This window comes from Saimiri boliviensis, chromosome 7 (assembly GCF_048565385.1).
Source record: "Saimiri boliviensis isolate mSaiBol1 chromosome 7, mSaiBol1.pri, whole genome shotgun sequence".
NCBI classification, from domain to species: domain Eukaryota; kingdom Metazoa; phylum Chordata; class Mammalia; order Primates; family Cebidae; genus Saimiri; species Saimiri boliviensis.
In genome coordinates this window covers 30,187,467-30,204,591 of record NC_133455.1, presented here as the reverse complement: position 1 = coordinate 30,204,591, position 17,125 = coordinate 30,187,467, and the positions used below count along the sequence as shown (strand labels likewise).

Genomic DNA, 17,125 nt, shown 5'->3' with positions numbered 1-17,125 from the left:
TCAGAACCTAAAAAGGATGATAATACCTTCTCCTCTGAGGCTGACTCACAGGAAGCCTTTTCTCCACGATTTGTAAGCAGCACATTTCTGAGTGAAAAGAGGCTAAGTGTGTCTTTTGAGTGTTTGGGGTAGGAATGGGACTCCAATTGATTAAAAGACAATTTTCCAGAAAAAGTTGATTGCAGTCTAAATTTTGGTAAGACAAGAGACTGTCATTGCTGTAGAACTCTGCCATGGTTCCTCCAAGCCTTTTCTAGTAAGCCATGCCATCCACCACTTTAGCTCACAACTTCTCTGCTCCACTATCCCTCCAAACCAAGGCATTAATGAATTCTAAACAAAGGCTTATATCACAGAGTGTAATTTTTAAAGGTGCCTTTTAAAAAGACAGATATTGACTGGGCACGATGACTCACACCTGTAATCCCAGTACTTTGGGAGGCCAAGTTGGGCAGATTGCTTGAGGTCAGGAGTTTGAGACCAGCCTGGCCAAAATGGTAAAACCCTGTCTCTACTAAAAATACATAAAATTAGCCAGGCGTGGTGGTGCGTGCCTGTAGTCCTAGCTACTCAGGAGGCTGAGGCAGGAGAATTGCTTGAACACAGGACGTGGAGGTTGCAGTGAGCCAAGATCGTGCCATAGCACTCCAACCTGGGTGATAGGGTGAAACTCCATCTCAAAAAGGAAAAAAAAGAGAACTATTCCCTGATTTTTAGATATTGTTTTTTGTTTTGGTTGCTTGATGGGTTGAATGTTATGTTTTGGTGGAGGGTTTTTTTTCTTCTCTCTCTCTCTCTCTTTTTGTATTAGGGCCTACCAGTAATTGTAAGGACACAGAGGGCGATGTAATATAATGTAATTTCTTCTGAGAATCTGCAGCATCAATTCTGGCACACAGGAAAACTACAGACATTTGTTGGAAGAAAGGAAGGGAGGGAGGAAAGGAGTTAGTTTATTTCCTGGAATTTATTTTGAAGAATAGAAACATCCAAATGTTTCACACTTGAAAAGTGAAGTAAAACTATTACACATTTGTTTTTTTTTACTCCAAAGCTAAATCCAAGATAAATCATGTGATTATTCTGTTTTGAAAGATTTCATGACACGGTTATTACAAAATATAACTCTTCTTTTTCCTAGAGCACTGAATGGTTTTTAATCATTAATTACAGAGTAGAAAGCTTAGGAATCTGAGGACTTAAAACTGCTGTTATGCCTCATTTCTACTGGGTGAGGATAAGTTGGTTTGAGATGATGTGGTTAAAAAAAAAAAAACTGGGCACCATGATTTAGTTTCCAAGCATCAGTAACACACCCTTTTAGAAACCTGTCTACTGGACTATGTGAAGAACACTTATTTGTCCGCATCTCCATACTTTGAGCTCAAAATAAAAATGCAATGTCGGTTAGTCATCAAGGTTTGATTGTTGCAGTCATTCTCACCTGCCATTCTTATTTATTAGTTAGCAGTGAATAGCTTTCTCCAGGCCCTACGGATGACATGCAGACTTTTGACCCTGCAAGGCACCTTGGAGAAGGTCTATTTCTGTATTTTGATCTAGACTTGAAAAACGTAAAGTCCCTGGAGCCATTTGCCTAAAGACCCTTCGCTGCCAAACTAGCACCTCCATTTGGATTTCGTGGTCCTGCCTGGCATGGCAAGTTGACATCTGAGCACTAAAGTAGAAATCCAGGAAGAAAAGAGAATTACTTCAATCCATGGATTTCTACTTCATCCCGCTGTGTCTAGGAATAAGATGTCCATGAACATTTCTTACCCTCATTTGGCTTTATTGTTTATCCTTCGTGTACCTTGCCTGGGTTGTTTAAAGATTTTCCACTTGTGAAAATAAAAGGTAAATGGACAACCTTATACCCAGTTGATATAATCAATTATGCCATATATCAATTATGTCAGAGGGAATATGTAAGTATATAAATAAAATGATTAAAGAAATACACCAAACTCTAACAAATGTTACCTCCAGGTAGTGGTAAAGACAGGTAACAGTAACAGTTGTATTCTTGAAAACTTTATGCTTTTCAAGTTTTCTAATATGACAGTGGGTTTCTTTGAGAATAAGATAAAAAAGAAAATAGTATTAAACATCCATGTCAAATCATTTTAGTGAAGTAGCAGGAGATTCATACACTGGGATATAGGAAAACACGCATAGCTAACATATGATACAGATCTTCCATGTGGGAAGGTTTCTAACCATGGCCCTTTCCAGATCCTGTTTTCTAAGAATTTCATTATCAGCCTGCAAGGGGTCCCCAGCAACCAGGTTGCAAGGACTTTTGCTTTCACAGTTACCAGTAGTCAGAGAGCTCTGTGGGCTGAAGCCCAGCGTCTTGGGGATTTGGCCTCACATCCCTTGGGCTACCAGATGACCACAGGGCCTTTGTGGGCATCCATGTGGAGTACATTCTGAATCAAATCACAGTTGGTGATGACTGATCACCCTGTCTCAATTTAGACTAACAGCAGCAATTTCAGTAGCACTGCATGTAATTTATTTATAATCACCCTGTCTCAATTAAACTAATAGCAGCAATTTTGGTTGCACTGCATGTAACCAAGTATGTTTTGACAGGAAAATATATTGTCGGTGAAGGAGTGGTGAGTGGGGAGGGAGAGGGGATAGGAGAAGATGGGAGAAAGGCGACACAGTTCTACAGGATGCAAGTCCTGACATTGGCTGAAGTCTGCATGCAATCCCTTTTCCTAAGCTCACAAGTTTTTTTATGTGGGTGTATTGAGAGGTATAATTTTTATGGCGGGGTGGGTTTTGGGGTAACTACATACATGGAAAGTCTTGAGTATACTTCTAGACTGAGATATTTATTACATCATTTCCTAATATCATAGCTGAGGTTAAACCTCAGAAATGCTCTTTAGGCTAGTGACAACAGATTTTTTTTTTTTTTTTCCCAGACAGAGTCTCTCTCTGTGGCCCAGGCTGAAGTGCAGTGGCGCAATCTCGGCTCACTGTAACCTCCGTCTTCCGGATTCAGGGGATTCTCCTGCCTCAGCCTCCCAAGTAGCTGAGACTACAGGTGCATGCCGCCACACCTGGCTAATTTTTGTATTTTTAGTAGAGATGGGGATTCAATGTCTTAGCTAGGATAGTCTTGATTTCCTGACCTTGTGATCTAATCATCTTGGCTTCCCAAAGTGCTGGGATTACAGGAGTGAGCCACCACGCCCAGCCAAGAACACAGATTTTAAAGTCATAAAGGCTTTATTGGACTACTAATTTATTCATTAACTAGGAGCATAGCCTGGGGGTGGCCAGTTTATCTCTCAGAGCCTTAATTTCCTTCCCAGTAAAATAAGACTGTCATGGTAAGGCCACTCACCTCCTCAAAAGCCCTTTAGTGGCTTCTCATTACTATTAGACTATAGTCCAAAATACTTGGCACAGTCCACAAGGCTTTGCATGATCCAGCTGTATGTGTCCAGCCCTGTCCTGATCCACTCTGGCTTTCCTATGATGCTCCAGATTGCACTGGTCTTACTTTAATTCTTTAAACACACCACGCTCTTTTTCACATCAAGGCCTTCACACGTCCTTTACCCGCGGAGTGGGGTCCTCTTCCCCATTCTTTTAGACCAATAAGTTACTACCTGTTCTTTCTGTCTTTCTGGATTTCTCCAAAGTTTATTGTTTCCCTCTATAATATGCTCCCTCAGCATGCTGTATGTCTCTCTTTTCAGATGGTTATCACGTGTTAATAATGGCTAAACTCAGGAAACTGTCTTATCACTGGATTTTCAGTGCATAGCACACTCAGCATACCCCCAAGTAGAAGCTGTTAAAAAATTAGCAAAACCTAGGAGAAAGGGCAAAAGAATTACTGTGTGCCTTTTAAATATCATGAGATCACTGTCTAGCAATCTCACTCTGTGCTCTAAAGGGACACATATATACTACTTATAAAGTTACAACAACTTCAAAGTAGATGCTGGCTTTTTAGAAGACCAATAAGTTGCAAAATATTCATTTGATGATCAAACTGTAAGTTGTTTATAGTAGAAAGGATAAGACACATGATCATGGCTATATTGCCTTGTAGAACATTAATCACTTGTGCATCCATCTTTGTGATCTTATTCTAGCATTCAGTTTTCCAATGACCACATATGCTTTGGTCTCTTGTATCTTTTCTGCACTATCTTTGTCATCTTGCTGCCTCCCTCATTAATGAGTTAAATGGAACCTTGACAGCTGTTCACTATATTCCTGTATGACAGTTATGTTTTTAACTTTTTGCAAATTATGCTTTGATAGAGCAACTTAATAAGAATGCAACAAATCTTTGATGACTCAACTAGATGACTGATTCTTAGAATAAACTCTGACAGGGCCCTCTGGTGGACAACATTAGGTGAGCAAAAGGAAAAGAGAAAAGTATTGAAAAATACAGTCTTGTTCTTGGGCAATTTGATGTTCATACCTTGAAAGATTAAAAAGCAGTTTCAGACCAGGCACGGTGGCTCATGCCTGTAACCCAGCACTTTGGGAGGCTGAGGCAAATGGATCACCTGAGGTTAGGGGTTCGAGACCAGCCTGGCCAACCCATCTCTACTGAAAATACAAAAATTAGCGAGGCATGGTAGCACATTCTGTAATCCCAGCTACTCGGGAGGCTGAGGCAGGAGAATCACTTGAACCCAGGAGGTGGAGGTTGCAGTGAGCCAAGATCATGCCTAGGTAATAAGAGTGAAACTCCATCTCAAAAGAAAAAAAAAAAAAAGCAGTTTCAAAGACTTGGATTAAGAAGTAGAAATATGGCCGGGCACGGTGGCTCACGCCTGTAATCCCAGCACTTTGGGAGGCCGAGGCGGGTGGATCACGAGGTCAAGAGATCGAGACCATCCTGGCCAACATGGTGAAACCCCGTCTCTACTAAAAAATACAAAACATTAGCTGGGCATGGTGGCACGTGCCTGTAATCCCAGCTACTCAGGAGGCTGAGGCAGGAGAATTGCCTGAACCCAGGAGGCGGAGGTTGCAGTGAGCCGAGATCGCGCCATTGCACTCCAGCCTGGGTAACAAGAGTAAAACTCTGTCTCAAAAAAAAAAAAAAAAAGTAGAAATATACACAGAAGGACAGCTGTGTTGGCTGATACTTTCTTCACTAAGAAGCCCTCTCTATTGCAAATCTGTAGCCTAAACTCTAGTATGGGTACCAAGTAAATGGGAGTAGGTAGCTCTGGAGTTGGGGTCTATGTGGCAGAGGCTCCTGGTGCTTCCCAAGATCTGTCCTCTCTCCTTTGCTCAGACAATATTGCTACAGTATTTTTCCCCATCTCCTTTGCAGTAAATAGCAGCCATGTGACTGAGTTCTACTCAATGGAATTTGATTGAAGGGATGTGAGTCATCTCCAGACATGGCCCATGAAAACTTCCCAGAAGCAATTCTCACTCTCTCTTCTCTCATCCACTGGCAAAATGAGTGGGCTCCAAGGAGTTGGAGGAGGGTACAGCCATTGGAGGAAGGAGCTTCGCTTCCAGAAGACCATGTGGAGCAGTTTTCTTACTGACCCACACTGAAGGTGAACTTTTATTGGGTTAGCCACGGAGATCTTGGGGTTGTTTGCTGAGTAGTTAGACTGCTCTGGTTGCTAGAGGGCTCAATGCAGACCTTTCTCTTTCTACAAGTCCTCCCTAACCATTCCGAAGGTCCACAGTGACCTTATCATTTAGTGACCTAAATGATAGCGCGTGTTTCATTTTTGCAGGAATTCCCAAAATTTCTAATGAGATCATGGAATTTCTATAGTTAAAGCAGAGTTATAGAATACAGAGTTTCTCTTTTTGATCATGGAATTTTTTTCCTATAAACTACAGTTTGGGAAACATGCATATGATCCTTTCACTTGCTATATATATATATATATATATATATATATATATATATATATATATATCTTGTGTCTCTCATGAGGTACAAATCATGAAGAAGTAAATTTATTGTGATCTGATACTCTGTACTTAAAGTATTAAACACAGTGTGATAGTGACCATCTCTGAGAAGACAGTAGAGTAACAGTGTAAAAAACTTAAGTCTGGGTGAGCGAGAGGAGGAAGGCTTTAGGGAGGCAAGATATATGGGTTGGACCTTAGATGAACAGAGGTTTTCCAGTGGGGAAAGAACAGGTGCGTTGACAAGAAAAAAACATCTCAGGTAAAGGGAACAACACGTACAGAAAGGGGAGTAAATTTTGGCAATGGAAATTAAATAGAAGCAGTTGGATTCTGCCTGCCAAATTTACACTTGCTATTCCAGCTCCTTCCTGCACTGCTTTGAAAACAGTCAGCATCCCTTCTCCCTCTGCTGTACAACTGCAGGCCCCTGGAGGGCAAGGATCATGTCTTATTTGTCACTTCAACACCCTTTTGTTTATATGACCTGAGACATAGTTCACGTACAGGTGAGGCTACACAGCCCTCTGAGGTTTCTCATCCGAAAATGGGATGTACAGCCCTCATGGGGTGGTGATAGCATTAAAATTAAAAAATGAATGCCAAGCATTTAACATTGTGCCTGGCACGCAGTCCCTGCTCTAGAAACATTAGCTCCTCATATCATTAGCTAAATAAATAAAATAAAAGCTTGTGGAAAAGAGCAAGCAAGGCGGGAAAGGGGAAAGGAGGGAGACGAGGGGCTCGCAGGGACATCTAGCCCCCCCGTTTCATTTTCCCACTTAGCGAAAACTGAAAGGCAGAGGCCCCTTTCCCTCTATTTTGGAAACAATCCTTCCTTTCCTTCATTTTTCAAAATCTGAAGAGAGATGTTGGGTCAAACATCCATGCGTACCGCCAAAGGCCGGGATCAGGGACAAAGGTCACATGGGATGCAACCAGACAAAGGGAACAGAGGGTCCTTTGGAGAAGAACAGCCCCTGCCTGCACCACTCCCCGTGCTGGTGTCTGTTTGCAGCCACACACGGAGGCCAGGCCTTGCGGGCCCCGGGGTCCCTGGGAAAGCACGCTGGACGGTTTGTTTTGTCCTTGGCCCGCGTCCCTGGGATCTAATGAGAAACCAAAGGAACAGAGAGAGCCTGGCGCTTCCTCTTCAGGGGCCTGTGTACCTGATATATTGTGTTTTTACAATAAAATTCATAACATTGAGAAGCCAGGGAGCCAAAGATGTGGCTTTTAGAGACCAATTAATTCCAGAGAGTCTTAAAGCAGTGCCAGCTGCTTTGGAGGGGACATGAGGGTACAGGGAGAAAAATGTCCATCTCATTGCACTAGCGTTTCCCATTGCCCCAAATGAGAAGACAGGCTGCTGGGAAGAATGCCGGGTTGGGACAGGAAGACAGGAGTTTGGTGAGAGGAGAATCATACCCCTTGCATGGGATCAGAGGCGAACAGATACAGCTTTTCTGAGAACAAGCATCTTTGGAGATGCTTTGCTGGCAGAGTTGATGACTGAAAGGTCCCCCCAAGAAACCTGTTGAAGGGGTACACAGAGCAGAGTCCCACCTGGAGTGACCTTGGCACCCCAGGGCTCCTGGGAGTAGGCTACATGGCATATGGGGTCAAAAGTCCCTGCATTTACCTTTAGTTTTGGGGGAGAGGGAGTATTTAAGCAATATATACTAGATATATAGTATATACTAAGTATTATATTAAGTTTATATTAAGTATTATATTAAGTATTATATTAATATTAAATATATATTATATAATGTTACCTCATTTTCCTCATGTTCTTCTGTGTTTTCAAGCAGATAGACATACATATATATGTCTCTCTCTCTGTCTCTCATATATATGTATGTCTATCTGCTTGAAAACACAGAAGAACATGAGGAGGAAAATGAAGTATATATTACTTTCTCTGTCTCTCTCTGTCTCTCTCTCTCTCTCTCTCTATATATATATATATATTTATATATATGGATCTATCTATCTATATACATAGATAGATATATGTATATAGATATATATATCTCTATATCTCTCTATAGAGAGAGAGAGAAAGAGAGAGAAAGGAAGAAGGATGGAGACATACCCAAATATTAATATGGATTTATTGATTATTTCAGAATAATGTGATAATAGGTGATTTTTTTCTTCTGTTTTGAAGTCTGGGAGATGGGAGGAAATTCACCTTTGTTTCTGTTTGTATGTACTTTCTCATTATTTAACAAATGCAGAATAGTCTGGACAGAAAAATAGAAAAAAACTGAAATTATGGTTGATCTTCATTTTCCTCCTCATGCTCTTCTGTGTTTTCAAGCCCACTATAACAGGTTTTACGATTTGAATCAGAAGCATCAATCATTCCTATTTCAAAAGGCCAGCATGTCCCTCATAGCTCGCCTTTGGCCTCTGGGAAGAGGCTGGATTTCTGCCACTAGCCAGGCCTTTGTCTTCAGGTACCATGAGTTCTCAGGATTCAGTCTAGCACGGGGCCTTAAAAAGTCCTCTTGGCTCCTCGGGGCTCACTAGTTCTGTAAGATGGAAACATCTTCTTTGCCTCCTGGAAAGGGCCCTTGTGAACATTCTTTGCTGATTGTAAAGACCCACATAGATGTGAAGAGAAAACAGACTCCTGTGGAAGTGTAGACGCTTCCTCTGAGTTCTGCTAAACCCTCACTGATATAAATGGCTACAAGTCATTTAAAGATGAAGGAGCCATTTGCCTGGCAGGGAATAAAGGGCAGGCAACGGGATGGTGGTACTTCCCACAGAAGGAGGCCTTGAGAACCGGCCCCGAGCCACGGCAGCCTGGGCTATTCCTCCCCAGTCCCTCTGCCCCAGAATAGAGGGAACAATGAAATTCCCCCCACCCCAGTCCTCTACTCAAAAACCATTAAAGGGCCTGTCTCCGTGGCTGCAAGACACAGGCCCAGTCCATGTTCCTCTTTGTGGTCCACCAGACCTTTTACAATCTGATCCCAACCCACTGCCCAAGATCCATCTCTCATTTTCATACTTAACGCACCAACCAGTCATTCCCAGAATATTGTGGATGCTTCCAGGACTCTGAGTATTCTCATACACTGTTCTTTCAGCCATAAGCCCTCTGCGTTCCTTATCTGACCAGGTGTTAAGATCCAGTTTCAATGTCGCAACTCCCTGCTGCCCCCTGCAGTTGGCAGAGTTGTCGGCATGGGTTGCTGTTTACCGAGCACTGGATGTAAACCTCCATAGATGTACACAGGCAGAAACAGTGATGATTTGCATGGGTGTGTGTGTTTGGGCATACGTAGATCTAGTATATAGAGACAATAGTTTCTGGACAGTGATTTAGATTTGCTCATACAATAATAACGGCCATGATAATGATGATGACAATGTCATGTTAATTTTTTCCCAGCCCTCGTGTAAATAGTAACACAGTAAGGGTATGTTGAACAAGTGATCAAGCACATTGCTCCAAGTGGAGGAGGTAGGAAGAGGGGATGGGAGTGGAGGAGAAGCACTGAAAGAATCTCATTCTACGTGCTGTAAACTCACAGGGTGGTCTGCATCCAGTTCTGCTCCGTAGCTGAGAATCTGATTGGCAAATCTGTCCAGCTCTTGAATGGTTCTCGGGAACCAGGGCACTGCAACACAGAGAAGGCAAAGTCCTGAGTGCAGAGTAGCATGGCCAAAGGCCTCACTGAGATCAGAATTGGGGATCCCGGCTAGCGGTGATGGCAGGTGGGCTTCCAGATAACCCCCCAATTACTATTATTCAAAAGTTAAACTCAGTTTCCTTAGAAACTCATTTTAAAACCCATTCCCAAATACATTCTCTTTCCTGGAGATTTTCTCTGAATTATCTCAAAACTCATCTCCCTCAAAACCACCCATCATGGTAGTTTTCTTTGATGGTTTTCATTAGCAGCAGAATTTTTTATTTTATTTTATTACATTTTTTGCTCTGTTGCAGACTGGAGTATGTTGGCACATGATCTCGGTTTACTGTGACCTCTGCCTCCTGGGTTCAAGCGACTCTCCTGCCTTAGCCTCTTGAGTAGCTGGGATTACAGAAGTGTGCCACCATGCCTGGCTAATTTTTGTAGTTTTTTTTTTGTTTTTGTTTTTTGTTTGTTTGTTTGTTTGTTTGTTTGGTAGAGACAGAGTTTCACTATGTTGGTCAGGCTTGTCTCAAACTCCTGACCTCAGGTGACCCACCCCATGCCCCTTGGGCTCCCAAAGTGCTGAGATTACAGGCATGTGCCACTGTGTCCGGCCATTAGCAGCAGAAGACATACAGTCTCAAAATATAAATTATATAAAACCAAACTGTTCTCATGTAAACAAGTTCATGAGACCCCATCTTCCCATTATGTATTTCCCTCCCAAAGGCCCCAGGCACTGCAGCAAAATCTTTCTATCCCAAAACCAGTTAGAAAGCTAGTGTTGAAGCAGAGTGAATGGATGTTGGGATGTGAAGACGCCTCACAGCACCTAAAGGATTTCAGATTTGCTTCTGAAGCAGCATACAGGGGAAGGGGTTGGGCTTGAGTGGGGTGGACTACAGCGCCCAGGTCCTGCAGAGAGGAAAGGCAGGTGGCAGCACCAATGTCCTTGTGGCTTACGGGAAACCAGACACATCGCGGGCGAAATTGTCCGAGGAATGAACAGAGACAAGGACATTTTTGACTGTAAGTCCCATGAGGGCAGAAACCAGGGGTACTTTGTTGTACCAGACATAAAGAGAAAAAGAAGGGAGGAAGGAAAAGGGAAGGGAGTGAGGGAAGGGGGAAAGAGAAGTCATCTTAAAAGTCATGGGCTCACCCTGCTATGTTAACATTTAAGGTGTTAACAGCAGTAACCACCATCCAGAGTGCCTGCTCTGGTATAGCTGCTATTTCTGAAGTACCTCCAAGATAAGGAAGGCATTATAACCCCTCTTGCGTGGATAAGAAACTGAGGTTCTAAAAATAAACTCTAAAAGCTGGTCACATCAGGAGTAAGAAAGTGGTCGATTCAAAAAGAATCCACAGAGCCAAAATAGACGTGCTGGGAAACTTGAAATGAGCTCAAGGCTTCCAGGCCTGAAATGAGATCGAGGGCAAGATACTGGACTTCCAATCAGCATCTGGTCTGGCTTAGAATACAGGCTCCATCTACCTATTTATCGTCTCTTTGTCTCAGTCACTCCTCCATCAAATGGGAATAAAACAACTGAAGAACAGCAAACGTTTTTGCTGTTTTTGAAGACTTCCCATGTGCCAGGCACTGTGCGTCGCATTTCTGCTTCAGTAGCTCCTTGAATCTGAGGATCGTTGTGGGCAGTGAATGAGAAACAGGCAAAGGGCGCCGCGCAGTGTCTGGCACGTGAAAGGTGACTTTCCATCTGACACCCGTTATTCTTGGTTCTGACCGGCTTAGATGGAGAAGGAAAGAGCATGCGTGCCATCTAGTGGCCAGCCTTTGGAAATGTCATCCGTGATCTAAACAGGAACCTCAGGAGGAGCAGCAGCTGCATTCCAGCAAAGCATGGAGAGCTGATTCCAGCAGTTCACAGAAATCCACTGATAGCTCCTTGCAGAGCCGAGGAGCCTAGGCTCTCTACCACCCATGTTAGCAATGCAAGCTAACACTGATTGCTGTTTTAAATATTTTACCTGTGAGGTGGATACTATTAACATTCCCATTTTAAAGACAAGGACACTGAGGTACAGAGAGGTTTAGTGCACACCCAAATACACACACTGCTAGGAAACAGTGGAATCAGGATTCAAATGCAGGTTCAGCTGACTCTCTGGCCTCTGGTCTTGATCACCAATCCATCCTGCCACTCATGGGAAGGTGGCAGAGCATATTGGTGAGGATGGCTGGCTCTGGAGCCAGGTTTCCTGCCCAGAGGTTTCCATGCCCCCAAGCCCAGCCCTCTTTTCCACATTGGCTCCTTATGGTCAGCAAGAACAGAAGCAGATGCTGTAGCCATCATTCCAGATAACACACTGCCCTAAACATTTCACATATGCTACCCCCTTCGATTTTGCAGCAATCCTTTGAGGTAGGTATTATTATTATCCCATTTGACAGATGAAGAAATTGAGGAACAATGAGGACAAGTCTCTTGATAGACCTCACTGGTGCCAACTGCTGAGACTTTGGAGTCTCAGATGACTCAACACCATGCTCTGCTGACTTGCTGAAGAACCTGGCGTCCTGCCTTGTCACCTACACTCCTCTGCAAGTTGTCCTTCCTCTGAGTCCAGCATTTGCACTGCACACTGAACCTCTGTTGTCAGTGCCAGAAATGGGGACTGTTTCCTACCCAGGTTTGCAAGGGCTTCAGAAAGGAATCAGCACTTCAGAGTCATCCAGTGCTCAGGATCTTCTGAGAGACCTTTCTTGTTTCTCCAGAACATTGCCACTGAGAGGTTTCAATGAATGGCACCCACCTGGACAAGGTGTGTTCAGAACCATGGATAACCCCATCCCCTCACTGCAGAGGTATCCTGTCTCCATTCATTCATTATCTCTCTTTTGCCTGGGAATCATTCATAATTCTGGCAGTCACAGCTGCCCCAGAAATAAGGCAGGCCGGTCCTTTCTTGCTGTACCCCTTCTTACTTAGGGGACCCTTAGAATCACCAAAGGAGATTCCACAAATATGTACTGAGCACCTCCTGCATACCAAGCACAAAGCAGTGGGGGTGCATACAAGGGAGTCTCCACCCTTGTGGTGCTAACATTCTGGCAGGGGAAACACAAAATAAGCAATAAATAAATGTAAATGCATGACAATGTCAGGAATTTCTTGAAGAAGAAGAATAAAGAAGGACAAGAAAATAGGAAGTGATGGGGATGCTCTTTTTTAAAATTATTTTTTAACTATTCCATCTTTATTGGGGTATAACTGAACAAAATCGTATATATTTTTATAATATAAAATTACAATTGTATAAAATTGCATTAAAATTATATAATTTATATATTTACAATTATATTTGTATATATTACATATATTTTATTTATTTATTTATTTATTTACTTATTTGAGACAGAGTTTCACTCTGTCACCCAGGCTGGAGTGCAATGGCACAGTCGCAGCTCACTGCAACCTCTGCCTCTCAGGTTCAAGTGATTCTCCTGCCTCAGAGTAGCTGGGATTACAGGTGTGTGCCACCACCCCCGGCTAACTTTTGTATTTTTAGTAGAGACAAGGTTTCACCATGTTGACCAGGCTGGTCTCAAACTCCTGACCTCATGATCCACCCACCCCAGCCTCCCAAAGTACTGGGATTACAGACGTAAGCCACTGCGCCTGGCCTACTGCATATATTTATAATTGTAAAAGTATAAATATAATGTAATTAATACATGCATACATCGTGGTTACCATGATCAAGTTAATGAACATATTCATCATCTCATGTAGTTGTCATTTTTTTCTGTGTGGGATGGAGGAGACAAAGACACTTCAGATGTCTCTGAGCAAATCTCAAGCACACAGGAAAGTGTGATTAACCATAGTCACCACGCAGCATATTTGATCCCCAGCACTTGCTCACCTTATGGCTGAAGGTTTGCACCCTTGACCATCTCTCAATTTCTCTCATCACCCTGCCTGCTGGAAACCACCATTCTACTCTCAGCTTCTATGAATTCAAGAGGTTTTTTTTTTTTTAATGGATATAAGTGATATCGTGCAGTATTTGTCATTCTGTGTCTGGCTTATTTCACTTGGCATAATGCCCTTAGGGTTTACCCATGTTGTTCCAAATGATAAGATGTCCTTTTTTATGGCTGAATAATATCACATTTTCTTCATTCATCCACCTGTTGATGGACATGTAGGTGGTTCACCTTGGCTCTTGTGAATAATACTGCAATGAACAAGAGGTGCAGACATGTCTTTGACATATTGCTTTCATTTCCTTTGGATATATACTCAGATGTGAGATTTCTGGAAAGTATGGTAGTTACATTTTAATTTTTTTTTGAGGAACTTTCATGCTGTTTTCCATAATGGCTGTGCCAACTTACATCCCCACCAGGAAAGTACAAGGGTTTCCCCTTCTCCACACCCTTGCCAACACTTATCTCTTGTCTTTCTGATGTTAAAGACGACGTGCTATTTACTGAGACATCCTATGCCTCTAGACCCCAGAGGAAAGACCCTGGGACTTGACATTGCCTTGTCATGGCTCAATAGAATCTCGGATAGTCAGGATCTGTCCCTAGTCCAGAGTTGGTTTTCTATTTGTGTCATGAATAGCCAGTCCAGCAATGGTTGAGAGTCTTGTAACAGCCAGACAGCCCAGGTTTGAATTTCATCTCTGCACTTAACGATCTATGAGCCAAGAAAAAGTTATTAAATCTCTCTGTGCCTCACTCTTCCTATCTTTGAAATGGTGATAATAGTAGTACTACAAACTGTTGCTTTATAAGAACAACATAATGTTAAATGAGTTAATATATGTGATTTATCATAAACGATACTGACACATAGTAGATAGTATCACTGTTAAGCTGTGAGTTACATGATGTTTGTGTATTATGTACATATACACACACACGTTATATATAAAAATATTTTATATTATAAATAAATTTATATTTATAAAAAATAAAACACTTTATATTATAAAACTAATATATTAAAGTTCTTACATTTATGTGTTAATATATAATTGTTATATAATAATATATTAAAATATATAATTATTATGTTATATATAATTATACATATATAATTTTATATATAGAGAGAGTTTTTCTACTCCACCCTACAGCAGAGAACAGAGTGGAAAGTTCGCCAGCAGGGCTAGAAAATCTGCTACTTATTTTGTTGTATAACTGGCAAGTGTTTTACCTCCTGGAGCCTTAGTTTCCTTATCCACAAAATAAATAAAATTGTTCTTTCCATATTATTGGATAAATCAAATGGGGCAGCAATATGACACATCTTAGCACAGTGGTCCATAATAAGTGCTTTATCAGTGTTAACTGTCAGTATGACAAAGATTTTAATGATGATGATGAAAGGAGGAGGAGGAGGAAGAAGAGGAAGGAGAAGAACAGAGATTGGGATCAAGAAACTGGTTTTCTGTCCAGCTTTGATATTAAGAGGTTTCTAATCTTGGGCTTCAGTGTCCTCTCTGTAACACGTGGGTGTTAGATTAATCGGCTGCTGCAAACCCTTTTGAGTTTCATATTCTGGGACTTGCGGGATCCTGTAAAGGGCTGAAACTGGCCAGAGGATACTTGAAAAGTCAGTTCCACTTCAATCAATGTGTCAACTTTATTTTTAGTACAGTCACTACATTTGTTCAGCTCCCAAATGCACTGCCTCATTTCCCTTTCTCCTCCAACCAGAGAAACAACCTTCTTCCCCACAGACGGAAGCCTGTGGGCATCGCCTGGACTCGGGGCTGTGCGAGCTGGCTGACACCCAGTGAACGCCAGAGGGCAGCAGAACCAGCCTATTTCCAGTTTTTTTTTTCCTTTCTCCAAAGGAAACCTCTTATTGGGCCACCTGGCTTCATTCAGTCCCCTTGGTCAGGGGAAAGACAAAACAAAATAAAAACAAACACTTTGAAGAACTTGAGAAAGTTGTCAAGACTCAGAAGATTCAAGTCTTTGCAAAAAGGAGACAAAGATCAAAACAGCTCACCACACTGCAGACCTCTGAGCTCAGCACCTTGTCGCAGGGGCTGTGAGTGACCCTGAGGTAGCTCACCTGAGTCCAGGGGCCTTTGGTGGCTCTGGGACCCCATCACCTTCAAAAAAGGCCCAAAACACAGGCAGCCAGGCTGGAGAAGTGGCAAAGACCGGGGACTCATGATACACACTTTGGAGCCAGACCGCCTAGCTCCAATCTCAACTTCGGAACTTTGAAACTTTGTACAAATTGCTCAATCTCTCTATTCCCCAGTTTCCCATTTACGAAATAGGTACAATAACAGTGCATCCTTCAGAGGGTCGATGGGAGGATTCAAAGGAGCTCATGTATAAAGAGTGCTTAGAACGATGGCTGGCACACAGCAAGCACTTATAAGTATCTGGTAGTGGTATTCTCATTCTAGAAGGGCAAGTGAGAAAGGGTGAGAAGGCCTGGTGCTTGCTCACTTCCTCCATGCAGCAGCTCAGCCCCACCTTTGATCTATTCCCTCATTTGAAGTTAACGCCCTCAGATGCAGCCTATGTGTCTTCTGAGGTAGGAGGAAGACCCAGGTCAGGCCTGACCATTAAGAGAAATTCACCAGCTGTCCAGTTGGAGAGCAGGGACAAAGCCTGAGGAACGAGACCAGGAAGACACACCTGGGTGCTGGGTGTTGGGGATGGAGGGTTGATCCCTGATGTGGCTCTCTTCTCAGCTTGCAGAGGTGTGAAGCAGGCCGTGTGAGGACCGCAGGAGAGACCACAGAGGACTCCCGACAAACTCAGTGCTGAGCCTTGACACATGTACTGACTCTTTACATTGTGCAGAGTGTGCACATCTCAGGCTTGAAGCCAGCAAGTCTGAGTTCAAGTGTCATCTTTCCCACCCACACAACATGGGAGTCTGAGCAAGCTGCTTGATTCCTGAGTCTCTGGCTTTGCCTCTGTGAAATTGGCAAGGTGCTGAGCCCTTGCCTGCCTCCTTGTTCGGGGTGGGAAGAAACTGACCCACAACAGGTGCATCTGTGACATCAGTCCTTGCACCTGAACCTCATAATAAACTCCAGAGCAGCTTGTCTAAGACGCCACTAGAGGGAGAGCCTGTCCCTGCTTGTGCCTCTAACCTCTGCCCCTGGGCTCTTCCGGTTTTTCCCAGGCATAAAGGTATGGCTACCCTTTTTCCTCTAAAGTTACATTTTCTTGAGAGCTTATTGTGCATTGGATACTGTGCTAAGTGCTTTACTTTAATTATCTCCTTTAATTCTCAAAACAGTCCTAGGCCTTAGATATTATTGCTGCTCAACTGATAAGCAAATAGGCTCAAATAGATGAAGGGACTTGCTCAAAATCACGGAGATAGTTGAGCTGAAAGAATTCTGCAGCTGATGCACTTCATTAAGAAGTGATGCTGGGCTTAGAATAAATGTGTGGTGGTGGTGAAGGGTGCTTTTAAATTTTAGATTCCTTTTCTCTCATCTTGAGGAAAGGAAGTGTGACAAACTAAAGGAAGGCACTAAAGGTGCTTGAAGAAGCTCCCTAGGGCAGCCTT

General features: G+C 42.8%; 1 protein-coding gene across 1 annotated transcript in view; it reads right to left on the bottom strand.

Moving 5' to 3' along the window:
• Positions 1–17,125, bottom strand: part of PAH (phenylalanine hydroxylase) — a 77,961-nt gene that overhangs the window by 25,531 nt on the left and 35,305 nt on the right. The window contains exon 4 of the mRNA XM_003929620.4: positions 9,484–9,572. Coding sequence (XP_003929669.1) covers positions 9,484–9,572 — 89 coding nt within the window. The remainder of the gene's footprint in view (positions 1–9,483; positions 9,573–17,125) is intronic.